The 27,427-nt window shown below is 23.9% G+C and overlaps 3 protein-coding genes across 3 annotated transcripts; 1 reads left to right on the forward strand and 2 right to left on the reverse strand.

Annotated features, from left to right (window-relative positions):
• Positions 1–4,542: 4,542 nt before the first annotated feature.
• Positions 4,543–5,346, forward strand: OCT59_008109 (uncharacterized protein; the record flags this gene model as incomplete). The annotated part of the gene is made up of 1 exon (XM_025319193.2): positions 4,543–5,346. One exon carries the CDS (start codon positions 4,543–4,545, stop codon positions 5,344–5,346), a length of 804 nt encoding a protein of 267 aa, XP_025174366.1.
• A 7,418-nt stretch (positions 5,347–12,764) lies between these two features.
• On the reverse strand, positions 12,765–13,700 carry OCT59_008110 (uncharacterized protein; the record flags this gene model as incomplete). The annotated part of the gene is made up of 1 exon (XM_066142238.1): positions 12,765–13,700. The coding sequence occupies one exon, from the start codon at positions 13,698–13,700 to the stop codon at positions 12,765–12,767; it is 936 nt and encodes a 311-aa protein (XP_065999138.1).
• Positions 13,701–15,133: 1,433 nt separating this feature from the next.
• Positions 15,134–15,962, reverse strand: OCT59_008111 (uncharacterized protein). The gene has a single exon (XM_066142239.1). It carries the CDS (start codon positions 15,742–15,744, stop codon positions 15,409–15,411), a length of 336 nt encoding a protein of 111 aa, XP_065999139.1. The 5' UTR covers positions 15,745–15,962; the 3' UTR covers positions 15,134–15,408.
• Between the last annotated feature and the right edge of the window lie 11,465 nt (positions 15,963–27,427).

Genomic DNA, 27,427 nt, shown 5'->3' on the forward strand with positions numbered 1-27,427 from the left:
CAACCATTTGGGATCTTGGCAATAGTTTTATCTATTGTCAAAATCTCAAACCAAAAGTATCCGGACATCTTCGGGATTTATAATAAATCATATGAAAATGGCTTTTTTTGAAATCTTCTGGTGATCGGAATATCTGAATATCACATGACATCTTATGATTTTCGAAGCTTAAATGGTTATAGTAATGTCAAAATTATATAAATTATATGAAGTTCCTATAATTATTCTTATAGATAACTTTAAATCCACATGAATGAGTTTTTATTAATAATTTGATATATATTCCATATGCAACGTACATGATGCTATTATTACTTTGTGATTTAAAATTTTTTGGAATATTTTTTTCAAAGTATTTAACCAATTATCATAGCTTTATAAATAGTAGAATTTTAAGTAGTGGTTATATAAAAAAATAAAGTTATACAGGGTTTTTAAAAAAAATGGTTTTTCATATGTTTTACTAATAAACTTTTGACCGGACGGTGTATATATATATATAAGGAAGTTTTAATTTTTTATCTCACATACATAACAAAACTACAAAAGATGACTTTACTCTTTATTAAGATATAATTAATTGCTTTTTTCCCACTACCCCTTACCCATAATAACAATCTGTTCATGTAGCAGTTTGATTTCTAAATGAATATAAATAAAATGTAATTCAGATGAACTTTTAAATATTATAAATAATTTATTTCATTTTAGGACCACCTGCACCAGAATACCGACTAGAAGCTTATTGGGTAATTTCAATGAGCGAGAGTTACCATACATGAGTACCATTCAAAATTTCGACTCTTTATAATACGATTCCAGACATTCAACAATCCTGACAAATCGTAATCCCGAAAATTCAAACACTCGTTATCCCTACACTTACATAATTCTTTTTTTTAGACGTGATACTTTGTAACAATTAAATATTTTCTATTTAAAATTTCGTAAGAGTTGATATAAAAATTAACATTTTTTTATTAATAAGTCAAATCGATAATAGCTTAAACGATTTCAGAATGGTCGAGAAATTCGCATTCCTTTAATCCGAGTATATATAGTAAACACGTATCCACACACTAAATGTTATCGTAATACCCATTAATCCAATTCATTACATATACATCTCCTCCCCTGGTAAGCGCTAAAGTATGATTACCTTTTCCTCTAAATCCAACCCCAGATTTCAAAAATTCAAATGACCAGAATTTATCCAAACTTTTCCAGTTTGAAAAGAAGAAACAATGATGACATCAAGGTGTAGGCCTGAAAAAAACAATTTATAATTAAAATTAACTAATTAAGTTAGAATTATTTATTTTTTTCATAGATATAAATTATGTTAAACCTTAAAAACATCTTTCGTCATTAAAATCTCGTATATTCCTAAATCGACTGAAAAAATAACAATAAAATATTTTGTAAAAGTTAATGAATTATTAATGTAAAAATTTTTTGTATTCAAGAGAATATAATTACGGCATTACGGTGATTTAATATATTACGGTACAAGCTTCATACGGTATTCCGACGGCAAGTATTAACATACAGTATCAGGTATGTTTTATTATCAAATAAAATTGTAAATATAGCGTAAAAAGAGTTTGAAATATAGTACCTCTATAATGATGACAATTAACTTATATAGTATATAATTTGCAATGTTGAATTCTATAAAGGGAATTATAACTTACCTATTCTTTTCGTCGTATTGTATGTATGGAATTTTGGGGGAACATAAATTTCACAATTGTATAACAGAAAGTTCTTTTTACCATTCAAGCCTATCCGTTTATCATGATGAATCACAATATATTGTATATTTAACTTCAGATAATGTGAAATAAGGTAAAGAAAAAATCATTACTTGTAAAACTATCAATACCGGTAAAACCATCAATATTTGGCATTGATCTCAAAATAACCGATTATACTATAAGGGGGGGTTACATGTCGAAAATACACTACAAGGAGTTATGGGGTAATCGACTGAGCGACTGAGTGACCAAGCGATCAAATTAATTGATATAAATCAAAATTTTATTACTAAAGATAACTTTATGAAAAAATCATCAATATTATGAATACCATATTTAGCGGTTCAACCCGTGTCGCATGCGACGAAAATCAGGCCAAAAATCATGTGAGGCATATGACATGATTCAATCAAAAACCTTAAAGTTTATTTTTACATTTGTGCAACTTGAAGTAAAAAAAAAAAAAACAAAAAGGGAACCAATAACACAATATTAAAGAGACACAATTTTATCGTAAGCTCACGTGATTTCGAATTCCAATATGATGATCGTGACATCGTATGATCACAACTCCGATTAGTCCGATAAATAATTCTATCTTTGGGATAATTGATTTTTTGGTGATAAATTTTAGAAAGTAAATTCTTTAGTAATATCAGACTGATATATTCAACTAATAAAACAAGATAACAATCATGTTATATACATCAAACCGGCATCAAACGGAATCAAACCAGCATCAAAACGGACTTGTACTTAATTGAATTAAAAATTTCGATCGAAAAAAAAGGTAAATAAAATAAAATATATGTATATATAAAAAGAAACAAACCAAACCAAAAATAAAAATCTTTTTTTTTTACAAAATATTTTGATATAATAACTTGTTTATTATATAAACAATATAATTTGTAGTACATTCTAAAATGACAAAAGAGAACCTATTAAATACAACTTCATTTTAATTACATACAATACATTTGATTGATTGAAATGATAAATTGATAATCTTTACATTATGAAAACCTTTATTATGAAATCTTCATTATGAATTTCTAAGGGTAATTCCGGTCGGCTTATAGAACGATGAGTCGAATGACCGAATTCTAACATATGCCACATATGCCACATATGCCGGTATTCTATATGAAAAGAGGAAATAAAATAAAGAAATAATAATTTTTTTTTAAAATAATGATGATGATGTCATTGATTCATTTAAATTTTTAATCATTATGGAACTATCATTCATGAGTTATTTTCGGGAGTCATAAGGTATTACAATACAATAAATATAGTAAATACAATAAAAAAATACAAAAAAAGAATAAAAATACAGATAAATAATTATTATATAATACTTTTGTACTTTTTGTACTTTTTGTACTAAATTATTTCTTCAAATCTTTTAATAGTAAGATTCATAACAAATTCCAGGAAATCTGGAAAATTGACGTTTTATCACAACAGCAAGCATTTAAAATTGGCGAAATCTGGGCTAATTATTGATGTGACACATTCAATACATGAAAAACTGTTCAAAATTAGTAAAAAAATAATGCTTTGTTTTAAACCCCGATTTCCCCCGTTTCCAAGTTAAGAAGTAAAGCAATGTAATTAAAATTCAAATTACTAAGATCAATAAATTTTTCTTTGTTTTATTAAATTTATGATTACTAAAAAAAATTTAATAAAAAATAAAAATGATTGTTTTATGAAAAGAAAAGGGTAACGGAAATAACTTGGAATAACTTGGAATAACTTGGAATAACTTGAAATAACTTGATTTTTTTTTAAATGTTACAAATGTAACATATTACATATTACAGTATTGTGATAAAAATTATTACTATATAAATCATTTTGATTACAAAAATGACCATTTTATTGTTTTTTTTTTTCTTTAAAAAAAAACAATAAATAATATAAGTTTTAAAGGCTGAAAATATCAGTAAAAAAGATGGAAGGATTTAATTGGTACTAAAAAAACCAAAAACTTTAAAATTTGTTTGGGAAAGAAATAATTAGGAAAATTTTTTTTTTTTTAAAAATTTTTCGGCGAATCCCTTATTTCCATTAAATGACTATACCACATAAGGTAAATCTCGAAATTATTCTATGAATGAAAGTTTTAAAAAAAAAATTGGGAACATGAACAACATGAACTTTACCGACCGAAACAAAAAAAAAAAATATATATATATATTTTTTTTTTTTTTGTTGACTCCTTGTTTGGAATTATTTACCAATCATATTATGTAATTTTGTTTATTTAAAGAAATGAAAAAAAGAAAAAAAAGAAAATAAAAATAAATGGTAAAGTTTTAAATTTTTATTTTAAAATAAATAAATTATTTATCATTCTAACTTCACATACCGGATATTAAAAGTAAACATACATTTATCTAATTATCTTTCAGATGATTGATTTTTTTTTTTTAATAGTGATTTTCATTATTATTATTATTTTAAATATTTAGTCGATCGTGTCTTGTGAACTTTTTTACTGTTTAATTCACATCCATTCGAAAAAAAAACACATATAAAGGTGATAAATCTGACCCTATCATTCAAATTACAAATAATATTTCACCTTTTTTTTTGAAATTTCTGAAAAAAAAAAAAAAAATATTTTTAAGAAAAAAAAATTCGAAAATATTTAATCTTTTTCGAAATTAATCAATCAATTTCGAAATTATTCAATCTTTTTCAAATTATTAAATTTTTTTTTTTAAAAAAAAATAATTTCACATCTTCATCCATACATACAATTTTTTTTTTGAAAATGGCATCAGCAGATATTCCAGATTCTATGATACAAGTCAAAGCATTCCTTTTTGATGTATTTGGTACAATAGTAGATTGGAGAACGACATTAACTCAAGAATTATCATCATTCGCAACTTTAACTTCAACTCGAATCTCTAATCAAACTTTATTAAATAAAGATTGGCATTCATTTACACAAAAATGGAGAAATGGTTATAATTTATATATTAATTCATCAAATTCAGGAAAAGCTCAGTTCTTAACAGTTGATTCTCTTAATGAACAAATTTTAGAAAAATTAATCACTGAATTTGATTTAGTTCATTTATGGTCTGATGAAGAATTGGAAAATTTAGTTAATCTTTGGCATAATTTAGATCCTTATAAAGATACTGTACCTGGAATAACTAGACTTGGTGATAAATATATCAACGCTATTTTAAGTAATGCTAATGTTAAATTATTGGTAGATTTAAAAAGAAATGCTGATTTAAATTGTTTTGATTATATGTTTTCTGCCGAAATTTGGAAATGTTATTTACCTAATCCTAAAGTATATTTGGATTGTTGTAAAATGTTAAATTTACGCCCTGAACAAGTTGCTATAGTATCTCATATTAAAAGTGATTTAAAGAATGCAAAAAAATTAGGTTTAAAAACTGTTCTCGTACAACGTGAAGATTATTATGATGATGAGGATAAGAATAAAGAAACCAACGATTATGAAGAAGAAACCAATGGATTTGGTGGTCAAGCCAATCATGAATTTGATTTGACTATTAATGATTTTGAAGAATTGGCTAAAAGTATGGCTTGTTAATTACTATATGGATCAAACTATGGCTTGTTATCCAAATTATGGCTTATTGTCCAAAATTTTGACTTTTGTTGTCCAGACTCCCAAATTTTGGCCTGTTTCTCAAACTTCGGTTTGTTAAAGAATTGGTTCAAATTATAGCTTGTTAAATTAGTTAAATTAAGATGTCCAAGCATTATTCATTGATCGGTGCTCCCTGCTTATTGTTATTTTATTTTTGTTTTTATTTTATTTTTATTTTGTTCAATCTTTGTTCTTTATTAAATATTATTTTAATTATTATTTAATTATTAAAAATAGATTACGGGTAATTTATTATAATACATAACAATTAATTAAATTTTTTCCATCATCAACATGTCTGGTACATGAAAATAATAATAATAATAATAATAATAAATAAATAATAATAAATAATAAAAATGAATAAAAAAAAAATTATTTTCTTTTTTCAAAAAAAAATTATAATGCTATCTTTAAAATATTTACATGCGTATCTAGTTGTAATACATTTTTATTTGTTATTCTAAATAATCTTTAAACCATTTATTTTAAATACTTTTGTTTTTTAAAATAATTTACCCCTCATTTAATTCCAATCTTTTATTTTTAAATTCTTTAAAATAAATTTTGTTTACCCCCTCATTTACATTAATTCATTTTAAAATGGTTTAATAATCGGGGAAAGTATTTTCGGAGCTCTTTTTTTTTTATTAATAATTTCGGAGCTTTATTTTTTAAAGTTTTTGTCATAATGTACAAAATGTATGTAGTTCAAATGAGGGGTAAAGAATATCATAATCTTTTGAATATTCATTTGGGGGTTAAACTGTTTTGTAATATAAAATCGCCCATGAATTCTTTATAATAAAACTAAAAAAGATAATATAAATTTAATAAATGTTCTTTTAATTTGTTTGGTAATTATATAAGGTCTTACAATAAAAAAAATAATTTAATTTTTTTAATGTCAAATAAATGTTGAAGTAATAACAATGTCAAAAACTTAATTCAGGTTGGGTGGACCTCAATAAAAAAGATCATCCGGGCAAAGGTTTCAGTTTTTTTACCAATTAAAAAACAATATAAAAAAAAAAAAATACGAAATAATCACCAACAACAACAATAATAACAATAATAATGTACTAATAGAAAAACTTTTCTTAATTTTTTTTCGATACATTCTCGATTACAATTTAATATTTTTATACTAACGCTAATAATTTTTGTGAAAATTTAATTTAACCATAATAACGTTTAATTTTAACCGTTTAAATATCGTTAAATAAATAATAATAAAAAAAAAATAAAATATTTTTACATAATCAAATCCACTCCCTATTAATTTTGTTCAACATTGGATTTTCTAGGTTTACGGAGAAAAAACGCTTTTTTTTTTTTATTCTTTTTTTCTTTCGTACGTTTAAAACGTACAAAAAAACTTTTTAATAAATTTTTTAATATAGATAAGTTTTGCTAATACATGATGTTAAATTATTGTAATTATTGTATGATATTCTTAAAAAAGTATTCTTAATTCATTTTTTTCATTTTTTTCATTTTTATTTTTTTCCTTTGTTTCATAATTAGATAAGCTTTTTTTAAGGGGGGAAGGACAATGTACGGATAAATTTTCATTAGTAAACATTGTGTTATCAGGTGAACATATGATCTTATTAAAATTTTATTAATTATGTAAGATATTTCTTATTTAAGTATATTTAAGTATATCAAATATATATTAATAAATTTTTTAAATTTTCATCTGTATAACATAATAAATATTAATAAATTTAAAATTTTTACATTCGTTCCGAATTTTTTTTTTTATTAACATAATTGTTTCTTAAACATAATTAAAACTTCTAAGAATATTATATGTTTTTTCTAAGAATATTATATGTTCTTTCTAAGAATATTATATACTTTTTCTAAGAATATTTTCTTTTTTAATAATTAATATTTTTTAAGAATATTTTATTAAGTAATATTTTCTAAGAATGTTATTTTTTAAGAACGTTTATCTTTAAGAACGTTATTTCTAAGAAGATGAAAAATATGATTATTTTTAAGATTATGATTATTTTTAAAAATATAAATTATTTTTAAGAATATGATTATTTTTAAGTATAAATATTTCTAAGAATATTGTTTTTTTTTCTAAAAATATTTTTTTTAAGAATACTGTACTTTTTTTTTCTTTTTTTTTTTTAATAAATTCGGTGATCAATAAATGAATCTACGTTACATAAATCTTTATAAATCCGAAAATCTTGGATAGGTTCGAATATACATGATTTATATTAAATTTGGGGGTATTTAATATATATAAAAAAAGTTTAGTTAGTTTGGTTAGTTTGGTTATTTTTTTTTTTCCTATTTTTGAATAAAATTCAACCGAGTAAAATCTCAATAAAACGATTTTTAAAATGAAATAAACAGGAAATAATCGCGGAGATACGCCGTTTGAACTGTAACACAAAATGTAAGGTAATGATTAATCATCATCCAATTTTTTTTTTTAAAAAAAAAAGAATTCTAAAATTTAACGGCGTTTTATCTCAAAAAAAATTTTGTGACTTATTTTGATTTGTAATTTAACTATTTTAAAATTACCAACCAAAATGTTTCGTTCTCTTTTGATCTAATATATTTTGAATTAACAAAAAATACCAGATGAGTAATGAAAATTCCGATAAAAGAATACCAGATGAACTAAAAGAATATCGGATGGATAATGAAAATCCCGATAATAAATTAATAATAATAATAATAATAATTTCAACAAAAGAGATTTTTTTTTTACGAATTTCGGCATTATCAATATGCCATTTACAGGTTTACGGTATTATCAATATTCATCCAATATAAAAGCGCATTATGCATTTATAGTGATATATAATTACTATTGCCGCAGCAAGTGTTAATAAAACGCAACAATACCAATCTCATTGACCGAGTCTCAAGCATCAATCAATTGATTCATTGATCAATTGCAGCAATCAAAATTTTTTTAATTTTTGTGTATTACAATAATCTACGATCAAACCTTTTGTTAAGAAATAGACTAATTCGAACCTTGTAAAAAAAAAAGGTGAATAATGTTTTTATATGTTCTATCTTTATTGATACGATTTTAAAATGAAATAAACAGGAAATAATCGCGGAGATACGGATTTATTATCATTTAAACTTTGTAACACAAATATAAAGTAATGATTAATCATCAATGGGTTCATCCAATTTTTTAAAAAAAAGAATTCTAAAATCAACAGCGTTTTATCTCAAAATACTGTGACTTATTTTGATTTGTAATTAAATATTTTAAAATTACCAACCACGTTCTCTTTTGATCTAGTATATTTTGATTTCGATAATAAATTATTATTAATAATAATAATTTCAATAAGATTTTTTTTTTTACGAATTTCGGAATTTTCAATATTCCATTACAGGTTTACGGTATTATCAATATTTAATATAAAAGCGCATTATGCATTTATAGTGATATATGGTTACTATTTCCGCAGCAAGTATCAATAAAACGCAACAATACCCAGAATGAATCTCATTGACCGAGTCTCAAGCATCAATCAATTGATTCATTGATCAATTGCAGCAATCAAAATTTTTTTAATTTTTGTGTATTACAATAATCTACAATCAAAACCTTTTGTTAAGAAATAGACTAATTCGAACCTTGTAAAAAAAAAGGTGAATAATGTTTATATGTTCTTTCTTTATTGATACGATTTTAAAATGAAATAAACAGGAAATAATCGCGGAGAAACGGATTTATTATCATTTAAACTTGTAACACAAATATAAAGTAATGATTAATCATCAATGGGTTCATCCAAATTTTTAAAAAAAGAATTCTAAAATCAACGGCGTTTTATCTCAAAAAATATTGTGATTTATTTTGATTTGTAATTAAATATTTTAAAATTACCAACCACGTTCTCTTTTGATCTAGTATATTTTGAATGAACAAAGAATACTGAATGGATAATGAAAATTCCGATAATAAATTAATAATAATAACAATAATAATAAACAAAAGAGATTTTTTTACGAATTTCGGCATTATCAATATTCAATATAAAAGCGCATTATGCATTTATATTGATATATAGTTACTATTTCCGCAGCAAGTGTCAATAAAAACGCAACAATACCCAGAATGAATCTCATTGATCGAGTCTCAAGCATCAATCAATTGATTCATTGATCAATTGCAGCAATCAAAATTTTTGTGTATTACAATAATCTACGATCAAACTTTTTAAACTTTTTGTGAAAAATAGACCAATTCGAACCCTGTAAAAAAAAAGGTGAATAATGTTTTTATATGCTCTTTCTTTTATTGATAATTGTAAGATAAATGTATGATAAATGTAGCATCATTTATTTGTATGCACAGCGATTTCGGCAAACTATATGTTTTTTTGTCGATCTGAAAATCTTTGAGAAATATCGTTATATCAAAATTATACGATACTCTCATATAGCGGGATCGGTGGTCCGACTGTAGTAAGCCTATAAGGGTTTGAACCTGAGAACCACATACGGATTGCTTCAACTTCGTTTCATGAAAAAGATTATTGTTACTACACTATCAACTCATAAACGTACTATAAGCTCATATTTTAGTTCCTTTTCTTAGATTTAGATTTTTTCTTTGATAATTGGCTATTATCCTCAATTGATTGAGACTTAGAATGAGCGGCAAATAATAGGTGAGTTAAGAAATTGTAAGATAGCCTATTGAGTAGGTGACTGTAATTCGACTTTGTTTTATCAAATGGCATGGGCAATGGTAGATATTCAATAGCAACACGGGGTAACATGATTCACTAACTTTTGAAAACTACTTTTTTTGTAGGGTATAAACTTGTAGAGATTTTTAATTGGGAATTCTTATATCATCTCGAGAAGGCAATAATCTACCTACCAAAACTATGTTTAGATTATGTCGACCATAACTCGATAATTCGAGAAGGCAATAATCTTAATAATGGCAATTTTAATGATACTAAATAGTTATGGGTGGGGAAAAGAGATAATGAAGAAGAAAATAGCGAGGAAGAGAAAGGTATATCAGTCGAAGACCGATATATCCTCCCATAGTTATAGTTCAATCATTAGGAATACTGCGGTGACCAATAGGAATTAATACTACTAATGACGATTTCAATATTGGATGACTCATAAAAATATCGGTCATTTAAAATCCCGCATATTCCTTAATCAATATTTCCTCATATAGTAGGAAAGTAAAAATTTTGAGTTTTTAACATGGGAGGATTCGCAGCAGCAAAAGTCAATAATATTTTTATAATTAATTTGGAAGAATTCCGTTTTTTATAAACTATACAAACTATACAAGGAATTTGTTATAAAAATATTAAGAATCATTCACTAAATGCTATAAAGAAAAAAATGTAAATAATGAAAAAAATATTAAAATCTTTTTTTAATAAAAATATTGTTTTTTTTTCTGAAAAATTAAATAAATTAGCATATAATATCAATTATATAAAAAATCTTGAAAAAAATTTTTTTTTGTGGAGTCTCACCTTTTGCTATGAACCTTTCCATATATTATTCAGATTTTTCAAAGATGATGATATATATTACTTTACAGAAGAAATAATATATATATACTGTATATTTACGTCAATTTATCTAATTTTTCGAATTAGTGTGATCGACAAATCTTTTTAATAAAATAAATATCAGCGGGAATTATTTACGAAAAGTGATCATGTGGACATATAAATTTATTTGATCTACACAATGCTAAGCCGTCACTGTATCATTTTCAAAATATTTTTTGCCATTTGTTTCATATTTTCGCTAGCAGTATATAACTTTGTGGTTTCGATTCCTACGATTTCTATAATCGACTTCTATAATCGATTTCCAACTTTAATTCTTATTATTACATTAGTGGTTACTGTATTAAAAAGTGACCAATAATTGTCCATTAATTATTTGGAATAACTTTTTGAATATAATTTGTATGGGGGTCTCGGTTATATTGATTAACAAATCACCTGATCACACTAATTCGAAAACCGCAATAATTAATAAATTTATAATTTACACTTCATTTACTTCATTTTCCTACAATATGTTCATCGGATTCAGATATATCCTGAGGTAACCCACACGTAACTTACGAACCCGGGAACTCAGTTTTCGTTATGTCATCAGTCATATGAGAAGAGTAAATTGCTGGTAAATCGCTGGTAATCATTGGTAAATCATTGGTAAATCGCTGGTAATCGCTGGTAATCTTTGGTAAAATCAACACCTTATATAATACAATAGACATTTTATATTTTATAGTGGATATTTTATATAATAGTTATTTTGGGAATGTGTGTAACGATCAGTTTCAAACAATACCGTATAACAAACTGGCTAAGTATCCGAGTCTAAATCAATTTAAATTGAATAGTATACAGCATTACAGCAGTACTGTAAGTACCCGACTGTAAAGTAAGTACCCGACCGTAAAGTAAGGTACCCGACCGTAAAGGAGAGCACTATACTTGCTTAAAATATCATTACCAACTAGTTGCTGATCACGTGAATGTTTATAAGCACTTTTCATTGTCTCCATTATCTGAAGAAAATACAACCGGATCGCTCTTTTCTTTTGTGGTTCGTGCTGCTTTCGAGCATAGCTATATACACAGTGAAATTCGATATAATGGAATCATCCGTTCCGTTAGTAAAATTTGTCAAAAATCCGTTATATCAAGAATTCCAATATATCGAGGGTAAATTAGTTATACGTTATGATAATTCGTTCCAGGCCCCAATTCCAATATATCAAGATTTTACTTATGATCCGTTATATAGGTTCCTTTAAACCTTGAGAAAATTATATGAACGTGGATATGTCAGGGATATTAAAAGATGTTATCAAATATGATATGTATAAAATTGACTCTACGGTAGTCAAGGATAGTAAAGGATGTATTAAATATGATATGTATAAAATTGACTCTATGGTGGAGACATTTGTTGCTGACATATAAATTTTTTTACATTTTTAGTCAAAAACAAATTTGATGTTGTATTAATCGATACAATGGGAACAATTATGATAACAACATGTATTGGGAATGTTTTGCTGCTTGCTTCTTAAAAAATCATGCACAACTGCCCACTTCCCCTGCTTTATAAATATACAACAGAATTATCATTAGATGAATTATAAGTATAACGACTGTACATTATATAATTAATGTGCTATCACTTTTTATTATTAATATTAATAGAATAAAATTAGTTTCGCTGATTAAAATATTAGATTACATATTATACGTGTAAATTACCCCAATGGATGACGCTAATGGTTAAAGTAAATTAAAACGCGTGAACTCCCTACTATATCTTTATAATTATTAAAATATGAAAGGAATAAACTTTTTTTTCATCTTGTTATTTGTAAATTCTCTCCATTTTTTCTTACCAAATTCATCTTCCATAATTTTTTCTTCTATATTAATACATTTAAATAATCCAATAATACTTATGATTAAATCAATTATAACGTAATACCAATAAAATTTTTTTATAATGAAAAAAACATGATTATTTAACCTCCAACCAAAATAAATCTTACCTAACCAAATCATAAACAATCCAGTATATTTAGGAAATTGAACGCAATCATATAAAAAGTAATCATCTTTTAAAATTAATTCTTTAAACAATTTATTTGGATTATTTGAATTAGGAGGATTTAAAATAAAAGATGATGGAGGAGTTGGTGGTAGTGATAAAGTAGGAGTTGAAATATTGACATTTGTAGTATGAGAATCTACAACTTTTGTAGTATGAGATTCTTTTGTAGTATGGGATTCTTTGACATTTGTAGTATGAGAATCTATAACTTTTGTAGTATGAGATTCTTTTGTAGTATAGAATTCTTTGACATTTGTAGTATGAGATTCTTTAAATTTTGTAGTATGGGATTCTTCAACTTTTAAAGTATGAGAATCTTCAACTTTTGTAGATTCTTTGACTTTTGCAGTATGAGAAACTTCAACTTTTGTAGATTCTTCAACTTTTGTAGTATGAGAAATAATAATAGGGAGTTGTAACATTGTGCTGATTTGTAAATAAACCCTGATTCTTTCAATAGCATTTTGAAAAATAGTTTTTGTACGAATGAAAGGTAAAGGAATTTCAAAAGGTAAAGAAAATAACTCATCATGAGGTCTTAAACAAAGTAATCTAATAAGAGCTCCAAGAATTGTTAAAGGTATAAAAATCATATCTAAACAAGACCAATAAGATAAGATATCATTAATAAAGTAGTAATATTCATACCACATAATAAGTAAATAATAAGATAAAATAATTAAAAAAGAGATGTTTAATAACTTTATATAAAGTAAATAAATTAAATTTCCACCTTCATGATGAAAAATTCTCAAATTTTTTTTTACAGGTAATTGAGGAGGAAATAAAGAAATGAAAACCAAATAATTTTGAATAAGTAAAATAAAAAGTTTTGACCACATGTTACCACGTATTATCACGTATTGTAGTTGACCTGATGAAAAAAAAAAAAAAAAGATAGATAGAAAATAAAAGATAGAAAAAAAAGAAAAATAGAAAGGAAAAAAAAAAAAAAAAAAAGTAAAAAGTAAAAATAAAAAAAAAATTACAATAAAAAATAGAAAAAAAAAAATAGAAACATGTAAATAAATAAATACATTTACATAATATGATGTAATTAAGCGAGCTTATTATTAAACTATTTGCTTATTATTAAACTATTTACTAGTAACTATCAATACTATCAATACTAAATATCATACTATAATATATTATTATAAATAAATTTACCAAATAAACACAATTTTTAAAACTGGGAATATGTAATAGCAAAAATAGTAAATTTAAAAATATTTGACAAATTAATCACTATTTTCAAAAAAAATTTTAGAAAATTTCTTTGTTTACTAAGGTTAAAGAAAGAAAAATTCAATATAACCAAAAAATATTTCATATGACATGATTGTATTATGTAAAGTAACATGCATTTCATCAATTTTCATCTTGCATAAATATAATTGTATTTTTTTTTGTTGAAAGACAGATTTGGGTATTTATTCAACTAAATAAGGACTCAAGTAAACTAAACGGTTTATTTAATTCAGCCAATTCAATTTTAATAAACAAAAATCATGTGTTAAAAAGAAAAAAAAAGTACCTTTGTTTTTCTAGATATCAAACGATAACAATATTAATTATTGTAAATAACACAAACAAAACAATGGGCAGCTTTCTTCCTTGCATAAAAAAATAATAAATAATTTTATTTTTTTTTATGGTCCATTTAACCCGCATCCTGTAAACCGGTTCCTGTTAAAAAGTACGGGTTCTAATTTTCAACAAAGGAAATTTTTAACCTGATTTTTTTATTTGTTTATTTTTTCTTTATATTAAACAATTGTTTCGTTTCTATATTTGTACATGGCAATAATTTTAAAATTAATTCATACCAAGTTTTATCTCTAATATAAACGGATTTAGATTCATTCATTCGGTTCATAACGAGAATAATATTAAAGATAACAATATCAGATTGATATAACAATAATATTTCCTAATATTTCAAATCTTTCGTTTATTTTTCAATTTGAAAAAAAAAGAATTCTTTGTTTAACATGATCTTAAAAGTTGCAAGTATATTATATATGAGACAATAAAATATAAAATAAGTTAAAATTTTCCCTTCTTCCTCTTTTTTTTTATTCAAAAAAAAAAATAAGTAAAAATAAGTTTTTTTTTTATAAGTTTAAGTTTTTAAGAAAAAAGATGGTCAATTGAAAAACGGAATCAATTTTTCATCTGATAAGTATGCTATTACACTCGTTCGTTATAAGGGAAAAAATTTTTTACAAGAAAAAATTTTATGATTTATGAATATCGTATACGATACAAAAAAAAGGATCTAAAATATATGAATATCGTCGGAGATCGAATAAATTTGCATCGTAAAAGAGGAAAAGAGGGTGGAAAACTTAAGGTTTCTTATCTTCTTCTTCTAATAAGGGTATTGACCTCTTCAGCCAGGAGAGCATAACCGAGTTTCTCTTGGGGAGTGGCCGTATCCATAAATAAATCTACAGCACGATTAAATACTCGCCAGTCGGTAATCTGAACCGACGTCGCTACAGAAAACCGCAACAATTTCCTTCTATTCATTCTCATGCGATTATATGGTCGACCCCTTGTCAGTTCTCCGTGAATTCTTACGGCAGTAGAACGATTTGGGAAGTACTGATGCCTATTTGCAACTAACTGTTGCAATAAGCGAGCTACTTCCTCATGGAAGGAATTTACTACTTGAGAATTAGCTTGATTCATAATGTTAAGAGCTTATTTTTTATTTTTTAAACTTAAATATAAATAGTATGTTTATGATTTTTTTTTTTTATTTTTTAAAGAAAAAAAAATTCTATGTAAGGGTTATTTCCCGCGAAAAGTGATTTATATAAATGAAATTTTGTGCTTCTTTTTTAATGCATAAACAATTTGTATAATTGCTTTTATATATTATGAATAAATATTTTTTTTTACACTGCATTTTTAATAACTGTGTTATATTAAAATATAATAAATAAATAAAACTTTTTTTTTTTCAAAGTTTAAAATGGAAAGGGAAAAAAAAAATAATTTTTTTTTGTACACTTTGTAATACTAATAATAACAAATTATAGTTTTTCAAAAAAAAACAGAAAAATACCACCACCCAAAAAAAGAATTTTACAAGTTAAAAAAATTTTTTTTCAAGTTAAACCTAAAAATAGTTTAATTATTAAGAATTTATTATGCAACACAAAAAGGCTTTATGGTTTGTTTGTCGTGTCAATAACCAGTTATAACTTTAAAATCAAGTATTTTTTTTTTGTAATCCCAATTTTTTTTTTGTTTTTAAAGTATATGTATAAAAAAATATACATATATATATTTATATGTATGTATGTAATATATATATTAAATAAAATTTAACATTTTAACGTCTCGCGTCTTGAAAATGTTTTTTTTTTAACTTTATAAATTTTATAAATTTTTAAATTAATTAATAATTCAATACATTGATATTTTATAGTAATTATGAATAAAGTTCTAAAAATATTACAAGTATTATTATTTATAATATAATTATAATATGCATTAAATTTAACTGGATTTATTAAATTTGACAAACACTGTAAATCCTTTTTAATAAACGATAATAAAACTTACATAATTCTCTTTTTTTTATTTTTTTTTAAAAAAAATTTAAAAATTTTTTTTTTTTTATTTGAAAAAACAAAATTTTATTTTAAAAAAGTAATTGGTAAACTTTAATCATCCCTGAAATATTACCTATTTTTAGATTTTCGGATATTAACTCGATAAACCAGTTTACAACCCGAGTTATAATAATTAATAATTAATAATAATAATAATAATTTTCTTTAATGATTCACAAAAAAAAAACAAAAAAAAAACAACCAAAAAAAAAAAATCTTTATTTATTTATTTATTGATTCATTATTTTTTCCCTTTTTACAATAATAAATATAATCAATTAAAATTCTGGACTCTCCAGAAAATCACATTATTTTGTTTATCTTTGTTTTCTTTTAGATTATTATGTTAATCTTGTACTCCGCTAGTTTTTTTTTACCTTTGTAGAATATTCTTATATATCTTTGATAACTTTGTATAATGTTATCTTGCATGTAGAATGTTATCTTGTATTCTTCTTTATATACTTCTTTTGCCTTTGTAAAATAAGTTTAATGATTTTTCCTGTTTTATTATTATCAATAACCAAATTTTATATCAATACACGTAATATACGCAATATAATTCAAATATCATGATTATTTATTTACTATAATAACTATTAAACATACCAAAATGTATAAAGTATTTAGATCAATAAATAAGACCACTTTTTGTTATTTTGTATTATTTTGTATCACTTTAAGAATCATCAGATGGTTGAAAAGTCCTCAAATTTGATTGGTTTCTCAATAAAAAAAAAAAACACTTTTCGCCGAAAACCATTTGAACTTCCTATTTTTAGAAATAAAAACAAACCCCCGAATTTTTGATCTATAATATTCCAAAAGATGATATTTATTAAGACTAAATCAAGGTTCATTATTTTATTATGTTAATTAAAAAGTTGTATATTGTTGTAAATCCCACAAATATTTATATTTTGAACACCTCTTAAAAATATTTGATCATCATTTGTTATTCTTTGTCTATAAAGATTGATTTTCTTTTTTTTACGGTGTCAAAGTTATACAGTTAACGACAAACCTATGTAAAAAAAGTTTTTTAAGTTCGTAATCTCAATGAAATTTGTTCAAGAATTATATACAATTATAAACTGAAATCGTATATTATATATACTGTAATTACATATCAACCGGCATCTTCTGTGTTACAAACAGAAAAAAGCTTAGCATGAAATAAGTTTTTCAAATTTCTAAATGAAAGACTTAAATGCGCGATCAACAATTCCGGTCCTTTGTTTCCCAGTCCATAGGTTTATAAAGTTTGTTTCGGGATTATAATTATCAAAATTAGGCAATCTGTTGTACAATTTGTACCAAAGTACGTGTGAACTTTTATTTTGCCAAAATACCAATTTCAAATACTTTCGAAATTTTGATTGACCTATTTTGTTATATTTCATACATTTAAGGTTAAAAAAAAAAAAAAAAAAAAAAACTCTGGACTCCTTCTGGCTACGCCGACCGGCAGCTAACCGAAATGGAAACGGCGTTGAAAGCATTTGAAAGGTTTGCGTTACACAAATTTTGCTTTAATAAAAAAAATTAAATATTTTAGTATAAATAACAATTATATATTTAACAATCAAAAATAAAAATTGAAACGGTATAAGAGTGTTTTTAATAAGTGAGTCTTTCACAAAATCTGTTTTCATGTTGGAAAGTAAATTATAAAATCATTTCTAGAATTTCTAGAATTTCAAAAAGAACATACTAATTAAATCTTTTTTTTTTTAATCAAAAGTATAGTTTTATGTATTACCGTACCAGTTAAAGCAAAATAATGAATATTCCTAGTTGGTCAAATCTCGGGAGAAAGTTTGAATATAATTCCGGCCAAAATTAATTAACGTAATTTAGGCCAAAGTTGAAGTTTTAATAAGTGATCATTTTAAGGTATTCTTTGCGTATATAAACTCCTTGCTTATATGTTTATTTAAATAAAAATGCTTACTTACTATTCGCTTGTCGATCTGGTGGTTGTGAGCTGGCTCTGGATAGAATTTCTTAAATGGAATTTTTATTCATTGATTACTGGAACAGAGGTGTTTCGTTGGATTGTATTTTCTTTAATTAAAATTATGCATTTAGGATCTACATTCGACATAGGGGTGGTTCTATATTTTTATTTAACCAATAACAAATATGACGAAGATGACGAATTGAAATTGTTCTAGTTCTGAATGTACTTGATATTCTAGATTCAAAAGATGTTACCAGCTTTACAAAATCAATTAATGTGAGTGAATTTGTGGTACGTGATGATTTTTATAATAATAAACTTTTTTTTAAAAAAATTAAAAACATGTAAATAAATAAATAAACAAATAAAAATTTCTATTAATTATTTTAGTTATAAAATTCTTTTTTTAGATTCTTAGAATTTTTATGTTTAATTGTGTGAAAAAAAAAACTAAACTATCATATATATGTATAAATATATATATTTTTGGTAAAATCACAAAAATGGTAAATATGAATAATTTTTTCAAAGTTTAACTGATTACAAGGAAATTTATTCTTTATTCATTCATTCATAATTCTAAAATTTTATTATTTACATTTTTCTTTTTTAGTTATTAAAATTTGGTTGATTCTTTCTTAGAAGAGTTAAGCTTGGTTTATCTGATGAACTTAATAGTTAAGGTGAAACAAACAGTAATATTTATTAAATAGGTTTTTCCGCACAGAAAAAAAAAATTCTTGTTTGTGTTCTTAGGAAATTTTATGTTTGAACTAAGACTTTTTTAGTTAGATTTTAGAGAAACGATGATCAAGAAGATCTGATAATCCGTATTCGATGATTCTCATTGAGTGACCTCATGAACGCGTAGATCAAAAGTTTAGATCAGTATGTCTAAGTTGTATATGGTAAGTTCATGTAAAAAAAAACAAAAGACACATGAAAAGAAAATTTTTCATATCAGGGTGAAAACTGCATGATAACAATTAGTAAATAATTACACTAATCTGAGATAAAACTTGAATGTTCACGCTGTAATGTGCGCAACAATTGTTGCTTTCAATATTAGACTCGATGAAAACTGTTTTTTTTTTCAATTAAATGCGCTGAATTTTTGACTGTGTATTTTAATTTCGTGTTTCACTATTTATATTTTATCTGAAGGGCTAACTCTACGACTGATGAACGTCTTTAATTTATTATTTTAGGAGTCAGATTTTTAACGTTGAAACCCCACGTGTTGGGGCATAACGCCGTATTGCGGGCCAAAATCATGTGATCGCAAAATTTTCCTTGGTGCTGGCCAAACTCGATACCGCGGTGCGTTCTATTTTTAGCGCAATACGATCTCGATCAAGATATTCAAAATGGAGGTATACTCATTATACTGGTCAAACAAAGAATTTTATAAATAGGGCTTTAATCATTTAAGAAATTTAGCAACTGTTACAACGTTTTTTCGATCCTAAAAACGAAGTAGCTTTCAAAAAAACTTTTTGGTGAGGAATAAAACAAGCCACTTTTTTAAACTTGATATTAAGACGAAAAAAATGATGAATTATGACTGAAGAAGTTGAATTATTTATTACCTCAAGAGCTATCTCCTCGATTTGAAGATTCTAAAAATCTATTTTAAATGTTTTTTGACATGATAAAAAAGGACATAATTACATTGTTAAAATTCAACACAAAGGACTCAGTTTATTCATTCAAAGATTAGAATATTATGTCTCATGTACTTATTCTGTTCAAACTTTTTTAAGGTGGCTTCAAAGTGCAGGCCTCTAGTTTAATCCAAAATACACTTTACATTTAAAAAATTATTTCATTTTAACCGATTAATAGCAAATTATTGAGAACTTAAGCCAGTAATTCTACCTGCTATCGTAAATCATTAGTGATATTTCTTCTAAAGAGATTTAATGTATTAGTTACTGTATCATAGCGATCTTGAAGAGGAAATAAATAAATTTTTTATACCAAATCTTTCATATATATTTGTTGAACTTTCAAAATTCGGTAAATAGAGGAAGTCTCCGATGAAAATTAGTTATAAAAAAAATCGTTAGCAATGAAGATGATGAAGATGCAATGCAATTATAACTGCTTAAAATGAAGATTTAAGCTTTTGAAAACAGGGTTTTCACTTCAAGGTATTTCAGATATTATAGGTTTATCAGCTTCAAAAGTTGAGGAATTAAGTAAACAATAATTTTTTTTTTTAATTATTTGACTAGAATTTTTTGCCTAAAAAGTAGAAACCAATAAAAGATTTTGCAAATGAGGAGCCGTAACGAAAATTACACTCACGTGACAATAATTTTATTTATCACAGGAGCCACGCCCCCTTCATTTACTCCAACTTTGAATTATTCATTATTTCTATTCAACAAATGGACTCTTATATAAAATCATGGTCAATAGAATCGGTTATCTTTTAATATTTTTTGTACTATATCTTTAAATTAAAGCTGGAGTTTTTCAAAAAACAATTAATAATTATTGTTTTTTGTATACTAAATATTTTAAGCTCAGCAATAACCTTATAATCTATAATACAAATAATTATAAAAATTTTCTTAAATTTTAAATCAAAGGTTTAAATAAATATATTTATTGTTAGTAAAAAAAAAAAAATAGGGTATTGCTAAATATCAACAATGGTAATCGTCACCACACCACTTAATTCTGGCCGAAAATTATAATTTTGGCCAGAGTTAAAAAAACACATCATAAATATTTTTTTTCAAAAATTTCAATTTAAATAATAAATGTGTAAAATAAACCTGAGTAGATACTAATCACACTAAAATTTTGAAAATTTGACTAAAAAAAAATCTTTTTTGAAACAAAAAATTGTATTTTACTTATAAAATCAAACTTTTGTTTTTCTTAAAAACTATTTAAACAACAGCCTTTATAATCTAAGGGAAAACTTGTTTACATATAGTGATGATATTTATTATAATTAGAATAATATCTCATTCAAAAATTTTGAGAATTCAAAAAATTTTTTATGTGTAATAATAATCATCACTGCTCTTGCCTCTTGATATGCCATATTGCCATATCAAGTATTATATATCTTTATAGATTACTTCTTATCTATCATTGTTTAATTACCTATTTTTTTTTGAGGGGCTGGATGGCTATTATAGGTGTCATCATCAAAATGCTGTCTTTATAATTATGACATTACAGCAAAATGGAAATTTGGCCTTAAAATATAAAGGTCGACATTCAATAATTTATAAAATAATTATGGTATAATTGTAGTAGAATGATATTACAGTATAAGTTTAATTAATTTTGACAACACCTATAATAGCTATAGTTGGGATTTAACAATACCCAAAAAAATAAATATAAAATAATATTAAACTAATATAATAATATATATATATTAAATTACATATAATTCTTAACTAGTGTTCTTCATAAATTAAGTTGAGTCAAGTTTCAAATCAATTTTTTATATGATAAAATTTATCTTACGTTGATTTTTATAATACTTTAACTATATTATTTATATTATGTGAGTTTATATGAGTTATTTTGAATCGCATATATAGGATACCATTTTTAATATTATAAAGAAATAATACTTATAGTTTTTTTATTATATTTTTTTATATATACAAAATTCAATATAATTTGGAATTTTGAAATTGAAATTTAAATTTTGAAATTTAAGCTATAATAAAATTAATTTAAAATTTAAGATTTATAATTTTAAAAAAATTTGAAATTAAGTAATTTTAAATTTTGAATGAACATATAATATTTTTCTTTCTTTTAGATTTTTAGATTTTTTTAATTTTTTTAATTTTTTTTTTTTGTATTCTTTATTTTTAAATTACTTTTAATTATATATATTTCTGATAATTTTTCTTTGCAACTTTTTTTGAAATTAATTTTTTTTTTATAATTTTATTATTTTTTAATTTTAAGCTATTTTTAATTATATATTTTAATTATTTTTCTTTATAAATTTTTTTTAAATTCTTCTTTATTTCTTAATTTTAAATGTAAAATCAACCAATTACAAAATAATTATATATTTTTCCTAAACAAATTTAATTATTTTGAAAATCACCTTTTTGGAATAAAAACTGTAGCTTGTTATTTTCAAATTAAGCAATACGTTAAAAAGGAAGTAGCAGAATGTTGGCAGTACTTTCTTTTTATAAAAAAAAACTATAAAATCTATAAATATTAATAACTATTGAATTATCATTATTGACAATTAAAGAAAAAAAAATTGTTTAAATATAATAATTACAATATGATTTTATTTATTGAATTTTTATATATAAGCTATAGTTTTAATTCAAAAAGAATGATACTTAGAGGTAAAAAATTTAATTTAAGATTATACATGTAAAATTTCTAAGAATTAGAAAATTTTTTTAGAAAAATACATAATTATAATTACAAATAACTTTAAAATATTTTTTTTTTTAATTGTAGTATATTTGATAGTATAAAATTAAACATAAAATGTAAAACCAATTTATTAATTTTAATATTATTAAAAATTGATTTTTTTAAAATCCAAAATTCTGCTAAAATTAATTTATAATTTCAATTGAATTCATAATTCTGGTAAAATCATAATTTCAGCCAAAATTAATATGTTAAATATTTAATTGATAATTCTAGCTTATATTTAATTTTAATATTTTGGTTAAAATTAGTTTTAAGATTATCTTAAGATTAATTATTCTAGCATATTAGTAAATCTGTAAATCATCTTGTAAAACCTGATTATGGTAAAATTATAAGTTCAATTTTACCAATTATAGAAATAAAAGAATTTTATTACAACATCAGGAAATTTGTTTAGGCGTAATTTAGTGTAATATTTCGAAGGTGGTGTAAAATTTCGAAATATTACACTAAAAACGTAATATTACAAAAGTTTACGCTCTTAAATTTGAATAATTATAGTAATTTAAGAATATCTCGCTATCTACTGATCCAATCAAGACGATCTATAGCTCATTGGAATCAGCTCATCAAGACGGATCGAATGGTAGTAAAATCGCATTTCTACAGTTGATAGAACGCTCTATAGTATGCAGTAAAGTTTTAAATTAATAGAAAATCATCTATCGAACGTAAAGATACGATTTTACTACCATTCGATTCGTCTTGATGAGCTGATTCCAATGAGCTATAGATCGTCTTGATTGGATCAGTAGATAGCGAGATATTCTTAAATTACTATAATTATTCAAATTTAAGAGCGTAAACTTTTGTAATATTACGTTTTTAGTGTAATATTTCGAAATTTTACACCACCTTCGAAATATTACACTAAATTACGCCTAAACAAATTTCCTGATGAAATATTACTACTAATAGTGTAAAGATTAAGAATTAGTGTATGTTGGACTGTATTATGGTTATACATGAAGTTGAAATTAAAGTCCAAAAGTAGAAATATTTTGACTTGAAAAGGTCAAAAGTCAAAATTAAAGTCGAAATGGTCAAAATTACATCATAGTCATGTGATTTTTATAATTATAATTTAATATAAAATTTTAAACGTGAATAACTCCGTCAATATTGATGCTACAAATATGAAATACATATCATTGGAATCCTCTCGATGAGCTGAATCCAACCGCGTAAAGATCATAAAATTGAATCACTGGATGCGGAGATCATTAACTTTGAATTTTAAAATTATTATTTGCTATAAAAATTATAAGACTATTTTATACCAAATTTTAAACGTGAATAACTCTGTCAATATTGATGCTACAAATATAAAATACATATCATTGGAATCCTCTCAATGAGCTGAATCCAACCATATAAAAATTATAAAAATCGAATTACTGGATGTGGAGTTCGTTAACTTTGAATTTTAATATTATTGTTTACTATAAAATCATATGACTATGACGTAATTTTGACCATTTCGACTTTTGGAGGGGCTCAAGTCAAAATCATTTCGACCATTTTGACCATTTCAGAGGTCAAAATTAACCAATTTTAGTTTCATGTATAATTATGGTATATTAATATGTACAATTAGACTATATATTTCTAGTATCCTAACTATTCTCTACTAGTATTTTTATAAAAGCCTTTGAAAGATTTATAATCTTAGTTACTATATATAAATTCCTATTTTAGTAGTTATTCTATATAAATACTACTATTTCAAGTTTTTATATATCAATTTTAAAATGATCTTCACAATCATTAATAATTAAATTTATCATATATAATATCAGTAAATCTGAAATACTTAAATTTCATGATTTTTTAATAAAAAAAATAACAGTATCTAATGATTGAACCTTTTAATGAATTAATATTGCTTTTTTTTATTAGTTAAATCTAAAGTTAAACTTATTAAATTGAAAACAACTAGCTTGTTTAATATTAAATTAAGCTATTAAAAATATTGAAAGTATATGTAAAAAAAAGTTAAATCAAATGTATAAATAAACTAATATTACTCTTTCATAGAGATGAGAAAGGTCCAAACAGAGCAATTTTGACTAGTTCTGAAACTGATTCTAATTTTAGCAGATTTTGAATTTGAAACACTCTAAAAACTGTTTCAAAAATCAAATTAGAACTGGCTACAAACTGGTTTAAAGGAATCACTTCAAATCAGATTATTATCAAAAATTATAACGAGCACAGATTAACCATCATTTGATGACCAATCAAAATTTTCTTATTGATTTTTATCATATACTCTACTTGTGTCTTAAATTTGATGCATGTAGCTCATATTTTACTTAATGAGAACTGAAGCAAAATTGATAAAAAACTGAAATAGAACTGACAAATCAATTCCCATTCCTAGTTTTTCATTTAATAGTTAGAAAAATATTATGAATCAAAAATTACTTAAAATTATAATTGTTTTACTTTTTAAAGAAATTTTGGTATAGAAAGTAATAGATATAAGTGGTTAAAAAAAACATGTAATTGATGTTATATTGCATGTTAAAAAAATGTAAGAAATTTAAAAAAAAAGTTAATTAAAGTAATAATAGTTATAAGCAATAGTGCTGCAGTATATATTTTAGCATGGTAAGTCTATTTTTTATTATTACTTATAAAGTATCAAGAAATATCTATTATTATTTTTATATTGTATTAATTATTACATCTTAATAAAAACTGTTTTTTTTATCAGATTTAAGGTTGCTTGTCTAAACCTCTTCAAAATCCTATGATTAGTTTCGTCAAAATTTTACTATAGATTTATTATAGTTTCAGCAGAGTTTCAGCAGTTTCAGCATTTATAATAAGTTTCGGCAGTTTCGCCTTTCTCCAAAGTTTCGCCAGTTTTTTAATATAACTTTAATATAGTTTCAGCAGAATTTCGCTTTTTGGTGAAACGCCATCTTGCCTAAATCCCTAAGTTTCGGCAAGCAACCTTAATCAGGTTATTAAATACATATAACATATTAAATTATAATTTTAAATTTTAATAATATTTTATAGAAAATTTCTAAGTTTACACAGGGTGTTTGTACACAGGTCATATAAATATAATTTTTAATAGACTAATTTTTTATTTTTTAATTTGAATTGAATGCTACCAACATTATACTCTTTTACTTTTTATTCTTAAAATATTACAGATAAATATATGTATTTTCATCTGCTCTGCAAGTTTACTTAAGGCATTAAAGAAAGTTTTGAATGCCGTTTTTAATCTACTAATATGACCCGTGTTTAAACACCCTGTGTACAAATAGAAATTGCTTATTTTATATCAATTTAAATATTAATTTCATCTTAAATACTCAATGTATTTTTTTACTATGTTTTATATATCAATGCAATTTAGCAGTCAAAGAAATTTTTAAGGAATCTAGTCTTTTAGTAAATATATTTACTAATACTGTTAATTAGTTCTTTATTTTAATCAAAATATTTAAAGAAAATTTTATTTAAAATATTATATTAATAAAATCTGAAAACACAAAATGAAATTCTTACTACTATTTACTGGTAAAAAAATGATCTATTCTATACATATCTTACACATATCTTATACATATCAGGTATTTAAAATGTAGAAAATTTTATACAAATAACATACATATTATACACATATTAGGTATTTATATACACCCACCTGTCAAAAGTATCTGGACACCTCTAAAAAATGACCATTAAATCACATTATTTCGACGTCCAGATCAGAATTTAATGATTTATGATTCATTGGATTCATCTAATTGAGACGCATCTAACTGCAGTATTTCAAGTCTGTAAGTTCAATAGATCAGAAGTTATTGCTGAATGTCTAAAAATAGTAAAATGCAAATAACTTTTGATCTATCAATTCTAGAGACGTGAAAATAATAGATACCATGTATCTTAACAAGACAAATCTAATGAATCATATTTCATCTTTCTAAGTTCAATAGAGAAGAAAATGTTTTGAAATTTGTATATGTCAAATTTTTAAAAGTGAATAATGAATTATTTGCATTTTACTGTTGAGAATAACATCTGATCCATCAAATTTAGAGACATAAAAACACTGTAATTAGATGCATCTTGATAATATGAATTCATTGAATCATAAATAATTAGATTCTGTTCACTGGTTATTGAAATAATGTGATTAAACTTTATGAAGTAATTCATTTTTTATCTTTAAAACTTTAGCAAATACAAATTTCACAACGTTTTCTTCCCTATTAAACTTAGAATGATGAAATATGATTCATTAGATTTATCTTGTTAAGGTACATTGTATCTATTATTTTCATGTCTCTAGAATTGATGGATCAAAAGT

This window comes from Rhizophagus irregularis, chromosome 16 (genome assembly GCF_026210795.1).
Source record: "Rhizophagus irregularis chromosome 16, complete sequence".
NCBI lineage: Eukaryota > Fungi > Glomeromycota > Glomeromycetes > Glomerales > Glomeraceae > Rhizophagus > Rhizophagus irregularis.